Source organism: Caloenas nicobarica, chromosome Z, assembly GCF_036013445.1.
Source record: "Caloenas nicobarica isolate bCalNic1 chromosome Z, bCalNic1.hap1, whole genome shotgun sequence".
NCBI classification, from domain to species: Eukaryota; Metazoa; Chordata; class Aves; order Columbiformes; family Columbidae; genus Caloenas; species Caloenas nicobarica.
This window is the reverse complement of record NC_088284.1, coordinates 71,571,639-71,584,560: the sequence shown is the minus strand read 5'-3', so window position 1 is coordinate 71,584,560 and position 12,922 is coordinate 71,571,639. Positions and strand designations below refer to the sequence as shown.

General features: G+C 35.3%; 1 protein-coding gene across 3 annotated transcripts in view; it reads left to right on the top strand.

The window, feature by feature from the left end:
• IFT74 (intraflagellar transport 74) overlaps positions 1 to 11,519 on the top strand; it is a 38,904-nt gene extending 27,385 nt beyond the window's left edge. For all 3 annotated transcript variants that reach the window (XM_065656287.1, XM_065656288.1, XM_065656286.1), the window contains exons 15-20: positions 1,459 to 1,556; positions 2,532 to 2,658; positions 5,073 to 5,236; positions 5,908 to 6,033; positions 7,984 to 8,044; positions 9,837 to 11,519. In XM_065656287.1, the coding sequence (XP_065512359.1) occupies positions 1,459 to 1,556; positions 2,532 to 2,658; positions 5,073 to 5,236; positions 5,908 to 6,033; positions 7,984 to 8,044; positions 9,837 to 9,952 (692 nt within the window). In that variant the 3' untranslated portion in view covers positions 9,953 to 11,519. The remainder of the gene's footprint in view (positions 1 to 1,458; positions 1,557 to 2,531; positions 2,659 to 5,072; positions 5,237 to 5,907; positions 6,034 to 7,983; positions 8,045 to 9,836) is intronic.
• Positions 11,520 to 12,922: the final 1,403 nt, after the last annotated feature.

The following is a 12,922-nucleotide window of genomic DNA, read 5'->3' as shown; positions in this document are numbered from 1 at the left end:
TTTTAAGCTTTGGTTTTAACTATATTTCTGGTTCCTAGTTCACAGTAGTTTTGGCAAAAGGCAAACTTCCTTACATTCTTGCCAAATACTGTTCTCTACAGTTCCTAGTCAGTGTCAGGTGAACCAAAACTTTATTTCAACTTTTCAAACCAACTGAATCTGCATCAGAACTAGCCATTATTTTTAGCAGTCAACTGTGCACATTACAGATGTGTTGTCTAATGCCATTCATTGACCTCTAAGAACTCCAAGTGTCTTTCATCCTGAAATCTCTCCCTGAGAAATAGCCTTTGTAGTATCTTTGTAGTGCAATAATGCACTTTTTCCACTCCAGAAGGTTTTAGAAGTTGTACTCTGTGAAGTATCTTCTGTTACCTCTTTCATGGACAGCATCGCAGATGTCAGATATTAAAATAGTTTTCTTATACATAAATGTTTTATTAGTAACAAATTTTAAAATTAGGTATTTTTAAAAAATACTGGATGTTCTAGGATCCACAATTCTCTAGTCAGTCCTCATCCCTTCGGGATTTGTCAGTATTTCCATTAAGTGGTTCCTCCTGTTTTCTTCCCCCTTCCCAAAGAACCCATCTTGAATTTACTGTTATCTAATCCTTCTTGCTAAAACAACCACTTCTGCCATTTTTCATCCATCTATGAAGTCTGCAAACTATGTTTCCTGAGTGCTCCTGTGTATGTAAGCTGTGTTTCAGGAGGGCACCCAGCAGGAGAGGGATTATTGTATCTTATAGCCCCAGGTGGCATCTTGATGGACCTCTGACTTGCATGTGATGTCTCCAGCACCTTTTTTTCAATATGTCTGTCTGTCACCAGCAATACAATGTAGTATGCCTAGGACACAAACACAGAGTGCATACCACCACTACAACTGTCTCGTGAGATTCAGTTGGACACTTATCAGAATGAACACAAATTAGAGATGTAGCAAAGGGACATTATACAGAAAGAAACAGATGATACCAAGTGATTATTAGTCTCAGGTCCTGAGCAGTGTTTGGCATTTAGTCCAGGCCATTTGAGTTAGGGAAGTAACTTGTTTCCTTTATTTAGTAGCCCACGTTGATAGCTTTCAGAAAAATGAAGACCAACAGCTGCTGGGACAAACATTCAGGAAGGTATCAGAAATGATGGTGATGAATCTTCTTTCCCATTGGGTGGCAACCCTCACCAAACAGTGTCTAAGAAGGTGCTTAGCTCATGTCAATAATCAGCCAAATACACATCTCTGGAAAAACTGTAGTATTTTTTATTCCAGCCTGTAAGCTGACAAGTTTCAAGGACTCTACCACCTGTCTCTCGAATAAACTATTAATTTTCAAGTAACCTGTCTGAAATTGTACAGTTTATCAATTTAATCCAAAGTTTTGACTGGAAACAAGGGCTTTTGCTGTACTCATGCAAATACCAGCCTTCTTTATTATGTTTGTTGATCCCTAGATTTTCTTGAAACATTTGAAGAGGTGAAGAATCAGGAACTGGAACGAAAAGCCCAAATAGAAGCCAGCATTGTTGCACTCCTGGAGCACTCAAGCAGGGTAAGTACATTTCCCTCCTTCTATGGCAAGCTACAAATTTAGAAGCACAGAACAGAATTAATGGATAAAGAAAGATAATGGTTTTTATCTATCATCCAGTCAGTGTCTGCATAATAATCTCTTAGGAGAACTAAACTTTAAATCATCTACAGCTGTAGTAAAAAAAAAAAAAAAAAAGAAAGAATTAAAGATTTGTTTAATTTCTCTTCATTTCTGGGGAAAGAGTTTTGAATATTACGCAATACTTGTGACCAGAATAAAAGAAATCTTTGCATCATTGCTATAACTCATCATCATTGGTATATTTAACATTATTGCATTCATGATAAACATTTTGGAATACTGCAGATAAAATTACTGCAATATTTTGTTTACCTAAACTCTAGAAATCTCAGTTAATAGATATTCTATCACTACTATTAAGTAACTGACAATATTCCAGTTGTTTCTGTGATCTACTGAAATTATGTCTGGAATAGCTTGCTATGTAATACTTAATATAAACACTTTAGAAATTGTTCCTGTTTGCATTCTGCCCTTTTTTTGCACTTTCAAAAGAGTTTTAACATTTTTGGCTCACAGATTTTTTTTACCTTATAGAAATCTCTCAGGTAAGTAATATTTTGATTATATAATCACTTTAATTATCTTCCAACTCTTTCAGTGTGGTATATCATAAAGTATATTTAGGCAATGACACTTTAAAAAATATAGATATGGCAACACAGTTTAAATTTGCTGCATGTTTGTTTCATCTTCACTCGTCTGTTAGTAGATCTTTTATCAAAGGTTGGCAGAATGAAAATCATTCACATTTAAATCACTTCAGACTATTTCCAGTATTTTCAGTCTTTGTAGTAGAAAAGCTGAATAACAGACAGTGTACTAGGGCAGGAGAGCTTTTTACTTACCCAGTTACCATTTGTTGTTTCAAACATAAGGCGTATTCTCATTATTGTTATTGGTAACACACAGAATGTGAACCGTATGAAACAAATTTCGTCTGTTACCAATCAAGAGCTGAAGATTATGCAGGAAGACCTCACTTTCAAATCAAGTGAAATGCAGAAATCACAGAGCACTGCTAAGAATCTGATTACAGGTAAGATCAGCAATGAATTTCCAAATTCATTCCTTAAACAATAAAAATTACCAGAGTTGTTATACTAATAAAAGTGCAAGATCAGTGATCTCCAAGTATTAAACTACAGTGGCAAGTTGACAAATTGAAACTGTTGTGGATAACAAGTTATTTATATTCCTCAGGAGTATTTCACTTACTGCTATCACTAGATGATCAGCTTCCTGGCACAGATACACGTTAAATATATGTATTTTAATACAGGGGTACAAAGTTCTTTGACCTAGCAGTTTGACTTTACTAATATTCACCTCAAAATAAATGCTTTTCACAATCTTAAAATAGTGTTTAATAAATTGAAGTAGAGACTTCCACAGTTACCTAACTGTGTATTATTTGTAAATGTAGTTCTCAGTGTCACTTACTTATGGTTTGTGCTTTTCTGAAAGGGTGTGTACCATGGGAGAATAACTTGCAACAACAGTGAATAGCTCTCAAATTCTCAGGCTTTGATTCTGAGAAGTGAATATGCATTTTGACTTCATTTTGGAAATACTCATATACTTAAGTGTAAGAATCCACAGGATCTTGCCTGTAATTTCAAAAAGTAGACCGTATTTTTACTTCCATAACAAATATCTATTTAGTTCTTTATTTGCACTGTTTATAGTGCAATTGTTCTCATAATTCTAAGCTTTGCCAATATCATTATTGGTTCAGCAAGCCTTTCCTTGTTTGGTTGGTTGAAAGGAAGGGGCAGGAATTAAGAACCATAAATCATTTTGTTACAAGGCTATTAAGTGCTATACTTGGTAGTAATTTTCAAAATAGGAGCCTGTGTTGTAACTTCAAAGTAGTTACGTGCACATAAGAAGTAAAACACAAAATGTTACAGAAGAGGGTTGTTTGGTTGTGTGTTTGGTCATTTAGTGTTCGCTTGTCTGCAAATCCTAATTTTGCAGTTGTAGCGTGGTTTAAAAAGCTGGGCCATATATTACTAGTTCAAGTATGATTTTTTTTCTTTCATGTAAGCATCAATTCTTATTACTTTACAATCAAAGGGTGTTCCAGAAGCACATAGCACTATAGAGCCATTATTGAAAGCCATATTTCTTTCTTTGCAAGAGAAGGAAGTTATAGTAAATAATTTTTAGCAGATCATTTAGATGATTCATAAGTAAACTTCTGAAAGCACAGAGACCCAGAAAGTGTAATGGACAATTTAAGATTCTTTCAAAAAACCAGAGAATGTTCAGTTTGCAGAGTTGAAGTTCTTCCTACCCCTTGAATTATACCACAGTTGTCTTCAGAGTTCTGTTGCTGTGGTTAAAATCTGGATTTCCACATTTTCTTGCTGTAATAAAGATATAAAAACTCCACCAGGAGAAAAGAAAAAAAAAAAAAAAAGGAAAGGAGAAAAAAAAAGAAAAGGAAACCATGAAGAGTAAACAAAAGTGCTGATGGCATAGTTTTCCCAAAAACATTTCCCTGGGTCACTGCAGTTTGGTCTGAGAGTTTGCTACTGTGTACACACTGCCTGCTAGACACTGAACTTGATGGCCTATCAGAAGGAACTGGGCTGCATCCTCTTCCTGCCTCTTCCCCCAGAGAAGTTTTAAGTTTTTTAGCTATGAGGTTTTTTCATTGAGGCTGTTGCTGGATAAGGATGAAATTCACCCGTTCCAGTCTCCTCCCTTTCCTCCAGAGTGTGAATGCATAGTAATAGTACATTGCTGTCTCACCATAGTTTTTATCAGTATATAGATAGAACAGTCTAAGAATCCTTTCTGGCTTATTTATGTTTTGTTACTCTTTACATGTAAAATAAAACCCAATTAATCAACTATGTATTACTTTAAAATTAAAGTATTAAAACAACTATATAAAAAGTGAAAGCACTGCGATTAGGCCTAAATAAAGCCTTAAGAAAATCTGAAGTCGTCTTCTGCTATTTCTTTCCAATTTGAATTATGTTTGAAGCAAATTTGGCTATTTACTCTAAGACTAAGTCTTATCATATAGAAGCAACATACATAAAAATAACATGACGCTAAAAACTAACAAAAATAATTTAAAAAATTGTTTGCGTTATTGCAGTCAACTTTTTGTAAGGTATCACCACTGCTTTAAGACTTGAAATTGACTGATGCTAAAACAACTTTAACAGAAGAAATACCACACTGTGATACAGAAAACCACCACGTTTTCATTACTTTTCACTTACAGAGCATAATACAGTAATTGTAATATAGGAGTTTTGACTGATGAGATGATTGTGAAGATCAAATATTTTCTTTCATTAACATTCCCATGAAATTCAAAATCAGAAAGGTATGTTTGTATTGCTTAGGTATGGAATAAACCTTTATATACTGGACAATGTGGTATGAAATAAAAAGTAGTGTTAATTAGAGTTTGTGTATCTGGTGATCTAGAGAGTGAAAAACTGCAAATGGACCTACAGAAGATGGAACTCTTGGAGGGCAAGATGGTTGATGAACTAGCTTCTCTTAAAGACAAAATTGAACAAACCAAAACGGAGCTGGAGGTCTATAATAATTTGCCAGCTCTGAAAGCATCAGGAGAAGAGAAGAAGAAGGTAATGAAAGGAATAAAACCTTGGATTATACAGGATTTGTGTGGTTTTGAGCACCTAGTGGAGGGGAATTCAGGTCTGTGAGTGAGAATCCTGACTGGTAGCTGAAAACTAGGTTTGCATGCCAGTGCAAATGAATCAAAATGCTTCTCTGCTTATGTATATGACTTCTTAACTGGGTACATGTAGCAGGCTAGCACCTGGATACCTTTTGATACCTTCCTTCCACAAAATTTCCTTTTTATTTTAGTGATTCATCTGAACTTCTTTGCTGTAACTAATGACTACCCACGAGTTTGAATTTAGCAATCTAAAGACAGAACCCAAACAAAAAAGAAAAATCTGTCCTGTGTGTGTTTGCTCTAAGATGAACTCCATCTGGAGCACTTCCCATTTCACATGTGATAAATTTCTTACAAATTCTTAACATCAGTGTTTACACTTGAGCTGATATATTGTGGTCTAAGCCTACAACTTGGTTATAACTGTTGAATATTATCTTTAGGATAGAGCATGCTTTGCTAGAGAAAAGCCTTATGAGTTTGTTATGCATTTGATCTTGTTCTGAAAGGAAGAAGTAGCATCTCGAAAGCTGAATTAAAGTAGTTTCTCTGTAGCCCACAGCAAATTAAGTCATCCATTAATTGTTTTTTTGTTGTTTTTTTTCCAACTAGAGACTCCAGGATGACAAAGAAAAACTAACAAAACATAGCCATGCTTTCAAGAAAATAATGGAGCATTTGAATACAGAATATGAGGCACTAAAGAGAGAGCTACAAGAGAATGAGACACATTCTCAGGTATAGCTCAAGCTACAGATTATGTCTTCCGTTGTTTCTATGGAAGTTTTGGTGTTCTCATACACATGAAGCATTTCATAGATGGAATCAGTTTATTCCTTCTCAGGGAGTTTTTGAAGTTATGTGTTGTAAATGCATAGCCATATTTTCTGTTTTCAAACAGAAGTTAACATTGTGTCAATAAATTTCTGGTAAGCTTTGGATTTCAAAGTTACTAGGCAGAGCTCTTTCTGACCTCATAAGTTGTGTGAATCCTTTGTTAAAGTGTTTGTATTAATCTTGCTCAGAACTCTCCCCCTTTTACCCTTCCTTTGCTTGAGGAGTTTTGAGGACCGACTTAGAATGAAACTACAGGGAAAAAAATGTCACTGCTAATTAGGTAACATCAGTTTTGCTTTTACAGTTTTATCCTGCAACCTGTACTATTCAATTCATTTCCCTTTTTCAAATCTTTCTGTTCCTTGCAGACCACTGAAGTTTTAGGTTTGCTCAGACTTCTTTAAACCCAAAGAACTTTGGTATATGAGTATATTTACATTGAAATTTCATAAGTGAGTCAGGAAAGAAGCTGTTTATAAACCCATGTGCAGCTTTGATTCTTCCATTATAAACACCCATAATTTGCTGTCATTTTGGCAACAGAACTTTACTGGCATGTAGGTTTGAATGCACAGAAGGAAAATAGATAACCTCAAAAGAAGCTGAAAAATAGAAATAAATTGTTTTATCTGCATGTTGCTGATTTTTATTGTTTCAGGTTGTTGAGATCTTTGTCCTTTGAAACTGTTACTTTTTTCTAATTCAATTAAAAGCTGGAGGTGATATTTGTACATGTTTAACTTCCTTCTGGAGTGAACTTTATGGACTGGATGAGAGGGCGTAGTTTGAAATGAAGACCTGTATGTATACATTCGTAGCATATGATTATTGTGGGCTAACTCAAGGGTGATGATGTAAATCCCCACAGCTCCATGCCGAAGTCTGCAAGACTTCAGATATTTTTTTTATACCAAGATCAGATTCTCATTCCTAGAGATTATATGAGAAATGAATACCCAGCCAGTGTTAAGATACTTACATAAAGATATTAAAGTATTTATATAAAATAGTAGTTGTACAGCATTTCTTGTAGCTTAAGAATAAGATTTTAAGTAAAATGTTGCAATATTTTCCTAATTTATTACCTTATTTTCCACTGAAAGTTGTCTCAGAATGATTTTCAGTTTTTACATTTAAAAATAACATCTGCATATCCTGAAATGCCGAACCTTGAACAGTAGCATCAGAAAAACAAATATTGTAAAATCGTATTGTAAGGAAGCAGCCATCAATATAATGTCCACATTAGTTTCCTGTTGATGCTGAAAGTATTGAAGAAGTGCCAGCACTTAATCTACACTCCTACAATCTTCTCGCTGCAGCTCTGTTCTTATCACAGCTTCTGGCATCAGACAGGAAACTTAACTATGGAAGTAAGGAAGTTTCTTCTGTATAGCTCAAACTCCAAGACAGTGTCAGGAAATATTGTATCTTGGGTGATTTTAGATCATACTGATTTTAAGAAGAGATCATTTAAATGATATGAAGTAGAAGGAGAATTAGTATCTCCCTGCAGTGTTCACCTTTTTACTTCTGACTTGCTTACACATTTTGCTATACCATAAGTCTTGAATTCTCATCTGATTTTTTCTATCTACCGATGCAGTTGCATTCAGTACTTTTATATAAATAGATGTATGAAGTGCTAAATTATATACAGGTTAGTTTTTGACAGCTTTAAAAATAATTTTGCCATTGTTTCTCATTTATGTGGTTTTTTGGTGAAATAACTTTCTCTTATCAGGTGGTAGAGTACAAGGTGTTGATACGACATTTTTGGAAGATTCTCTGTATAAAGTATGTGTGTAATAATTATAATTTTTTTATTTTTGGCTCTTTTTATGTTTTCAGCTTACAAATTTGGAGAGGAAGTGGCAGCACCATGAGCAAAATAACTTTATGATGAAGGAATGTATCCTCTTCTTTAAGAAATACAGTTAAATTCACACACTGTATTAATTGAGGAAGAAGTCTGTTTCCTCCAGCAAAATAAGACAGGACAGAATGACGAGCAGGAGACAAGGGAGAAGGGTAAAGGTGATGCTTTGCAAAAGTCTGGTTAGCTGATATTATATATAGCAAAACTTGCATTTGTTGTCTGAAACAATTTTGTGGCGTCCTAAAGCAATAAGATTTGCCTTGCAGTCCAGAGTTTTTCCTGTTGGATCGGTTTTGCCACTAGGTTTCAAATGAAGATCATCTTCACATCTGTCCAGTCTTATCTGGAATTATTATAATATTCTTATTATTATAATTATCTGAAATTATTCAGCAAGTGTAGCATTGTTTGAAAATCTGTATAGCATGGTGACTTTGCATGGTACTTTCTTATCAAATGAAAGAGGAATTGCATATTAGAGAGAAAAAAACAGATAAATGTGGTAAGATACAACAAGGAGATACTTTACCTGCAAAATAGGTTGGCATGGGGGAACTGCATTGTAGCTCTCTCATTATGTGATACTAATTAAAAAGTTACATTGCAGTAATCATATAAAACCTTCAAAATATCAGCAAAATCTTGCTGCAAGTGACTTTCATAAGGTAGTTTTTGAAATTAGCGAAAGGACTGAAGTTTTTTTTAAATTAGAATCGGTGGTGGTTCTTATCTTGTACAATTCTCCATAGTTATTGTCAAGAACTGAGTAGGGCATATTGGATTTCTATATTCTAGGGACATTGAATTCACTGCAGTAAAATCACTCCTTTAAAATGATGTAGGAAACAAAACAAAAAAAAAATTTCAAAGCTGCATAGAACCACTGTTATACAATTATAGTAAAAACATAATTGGTAAAAGTAAAAGTAAAATGAGACCATGTTGTCCAGTGTTGTGACAATGGACATTGCTACATGGCTCAGAAAATGGCACAAGAATATCCTTCAGGCAGTTCTGTAATAGCCTAGCCATCAGGGAAAAAATAATATAAGATCTGCATATAGCATTATATTTTTAGTGTACCAAATATCCCATTTCTCATATCTGATTAGTGCTCTAATTCTTAGAAAAAATATGAAAAAAGTCTTGGACAACAGAAAGTAATTGAAGTCACCTCCACTATGAAGAAGGATCTACAGGAATATTTTATTAAGGCAAAAATATTAGATTTTATTTTTTCTAACAGAAAAAAACCCACCACCACAGAACAAAAACAAACAAACCAAACAAACAAACAAACAACCACCACCACCTCCAGAACAAACTAAGAGAAGAAGTTGATTAGGATATTAAGAGCACCTCCTAACTTGCTATGATGTATTACCTATCAATGTGCAGACCCTTATACAGAGTTTCACGTCTGCTTGGGCTAATGGAAAGAAAGGTCCTGTTTTCTTGGACTGAGACTTCTGTAGCTGGAGTTCCAAAGTGCCAGACTGTATGGCTGTAAATAGCCAAGTTCCTCGAAATGGTTTTGTTTGCAATGTAACAATGGGCAGAGTCTTCCATGAGGGACCTCTTGCCTATATGTATAAAAGCAAAACTGACTCAGGCATGTAATCTCTTCTTTTTTACTATGCTTGGCATGAGATGGCAGATAGTAAATTGGCGTTAAATCTTTTAGACCAAATTTGAGTTTTTTCCATTATTTGCAACCCTTGACAGTTTTCACAGAAGGAAACTTACTGTATTGTCATTCCTTTATGATCTCTAATTATGCTAATATTTATACTGGCACTTTGTTTCCTTAAATTCTTTTAATCAGTCATAGCAACAAAAAGTCAAGAGAGTGACTACCAGCCGATAATGAAGAACGTGAGAAAGCTGGTCACAGAATACAACAAAGCTCTCATAGAAGCTTTACAGAACACCAAGAACTGAACCCAGGCACTTCCTTCCTGCCCCAGTGGACCAACAATGAGAGATGTGCACACGCAATATGGAAAGCTGGACTACTGAGCTCATTTGCTCACCACTACAGCAACAGATATTCGTAAAAGTATATTTCTAGGCTTTTAGAAGTCACAGGTTTTAATAGTTTCTGTCCTTTTGCAACATTTAAAATTTTTAGAAGTAAACTTCTGAATTTTAGAAACTTGTAGAAATAAAAAGGAAATACTGCACAGCAAGTGTAAAATGATCAGAACATTCTACTGAGACCCATTGCTGGATTGCATCTCAAATGTGAAACTTTATACAATGAATCTCTAAGTATCTTGTAGTCCTACCCCTGCCAAACAGGATAGGAGTTTGCCCTGAATACAGGCTGCCTGACAGGCTCTCATACACATTATCTTAAATGAAGTGGATAATAAGATGAATAGTAATATCAGCATACCATACTTGTTTAAATAGCAATTTATAACAAGTAAGGAAAACATCTAAGGATGAAAAGCATCCTTTTAAATCAGAACTGCTTCAGAATATAAAATCTTATAATAAAAGCAAATGTACTTTGGATCTGTCAGCAAATTTTCGTTTTCCCAACTGATTAACTTCCTTATTTTATATTTTTATGTAATTATAAGGAAATAACAGTGATAAAACTAGTGAAACATGGCTAGTACCAATTAAAAAAATAAAGGGAAATTATTTGTATTTTCCACTATCTTTTTTTTTCCTCAGCCTTCAAGCTACAGTGTCATATGCAACCTCTAAAAAAAAAAATTTAATGAGATTCGTCATTGAACAAAACCAGGACTGATACAGAATTAACAGTGTGCTTTACGATACAGAAATTTCAGAAAACATTTACATAAAACAAAATTTCTATTTACCTCACATTTTACATGTAATCTAATTATAAACTACCTGTTCATAATTTCTTCCACATGGTATGTTGAAAGCTAGTCCCGATCAAAGAGAAAAAAGTGCACTTGACTCTAGGTACGAATCTTAGCCAGACAGTAACCTAGCCTTTTACAAAAATAATAAAAAACAGTGGGATCTGAATTTGTAGTTGTTCTGCTCTGTTAGAAAAGTTTTCTGAAAAATAAGTAGACTATATGCTTCATTTATAGAACTGGAGTAGACAAAGAATTAGAAAATACTGAGTCCATTAAAGTAGACGTTATGTATTTTTGTCACTAAATTTCTCCAAATCATTGATTGTCATTTGGAGTATAAGGAGGTATGTAATACAAAATATTGAAGATTCTTGTAGAGAGCACTGTTTCCAAATTCAGCACAGTAAATGCTGTTGCTCTGTATATTTATGTCTGTGTAATATTTAGAGATAATGGAACAGGATTTCTATAAACCAAGGGCTGTTATCTAGGGGAAATTCCTACTAATGTCTCTTCCTTCCTGTCAAAGTTTCAGCTATTCCAGAGAGAGACCATTATTTGCTGAGATAAAGTTGAAGTCTAATATTCTCACCCATCAAACCATCAGCCAGAGAGACCGCCTCCTGAATTCCATTTGTGCTACAATAACATATTTTAATAAACAGTGGAAAAAAGCTGCAGACCGAATAAACAGACTGCTTTAAGTTCGCTTTCACTCAGTTCAGGGGGTGGTTTTATTCCTTGGTAGTGATTCTGTAAGATAGCATGTTAAAGGTTACAAGTTTTTGTTGTGTTCCCCAGGAGATGCCTGTCATGAAAGCCCTCTCCCCAGCATGCTGTTCTTTTCCTTGTTCTGTTGAAGGATCTCCAGATTACTTGTTTCTGTCTGAGAATCTCATCAGTCATTCCTTCTTCTAACAGTTCATCCTTATAGTCCTGGATCATCTTCATAGTGGCTAAAAAGAACTGTGTGGATTCTAAATGGTAAGCTACACAGCAGGCATTTAATCTTGTCCTAGGAGATTAATAACTCATGCCCAGTGGCAAGCTGAGTAAATTGTAACCATATTGAGCTCCTAAATCCTCAGTGAAAATAACTCCTTTTATATATATATATATATACACACATATATGTATTTTTTACAAGTTGAAGTACCAGACAGTATTTTTTTCACCAAAGCTCCTGTGTGTATATCAAGACACTAATTCAGTAATGCAGGTCTCTCTACCCAGGTACTCTTTCATCCGTTTTATGCTATGACTTCAAACAGGACATTAATTAAGTCACAGTATCTATAGGGTAGAGAAATTTAAAACCTTTTCTGCTCACTTGTCTCACTGGTAGAGGTAAGAATCACCTCCCTGAGCCTGCTGGCAATGCTCTTCCTAACACACCCCAGGATACTGCTGTCCTTTTTTGCTGTGCATTGTTGGCTTATGGTCAGATTGGTGTCCACCAGGAAGGACCCCATGGACCTTCTCAGCAAAGCTGCTTTCCAGCCATTCAGCCCCCAGAGTGTGCTGGTGCCTGGGTTTTTCCTCCTAATGGGCAGGGCTGTGCATTTACCCTTGTTGAACTTAATGAGATTCCTCTTTGCCTATTTTTCCAGCTTCTAGAGTTTTCTTTGATGCACAGCCATCTGCTGCATGAACCACTCCTCCCAGCTTTGTATCATCTGCAAGTTCATTGAAGGTGTGCTCCAACCCATCATCCAGGTCATTACTGAAAAGATTAAACACTATTGGTACAAGTATCCACCCCGGGGTACACCACTGCTGACTGGTCTCCAGCTGGACTTTGGGCCACTGATCACACAGTGAACCCCAAACCAGTTTTCGGTCCACCTCATTGCCCGCTTCCCTAACCTGTACTTTTTCAACTTATCTATGAGGATTTTAGGGGAGATTGTTAAATGCCTTGCTAATGTTGAGGTAAATGACATCCGCACCTCTCTCCTTCCTCACTGAGTTAGTTATCTCATTGTGGAAGGCTGTCAGTTTGGTTAAGTGTAATTTCCCCTTCGTGAATCCATGCCAGCTACTCACAATCACCTTCTCATCCTTC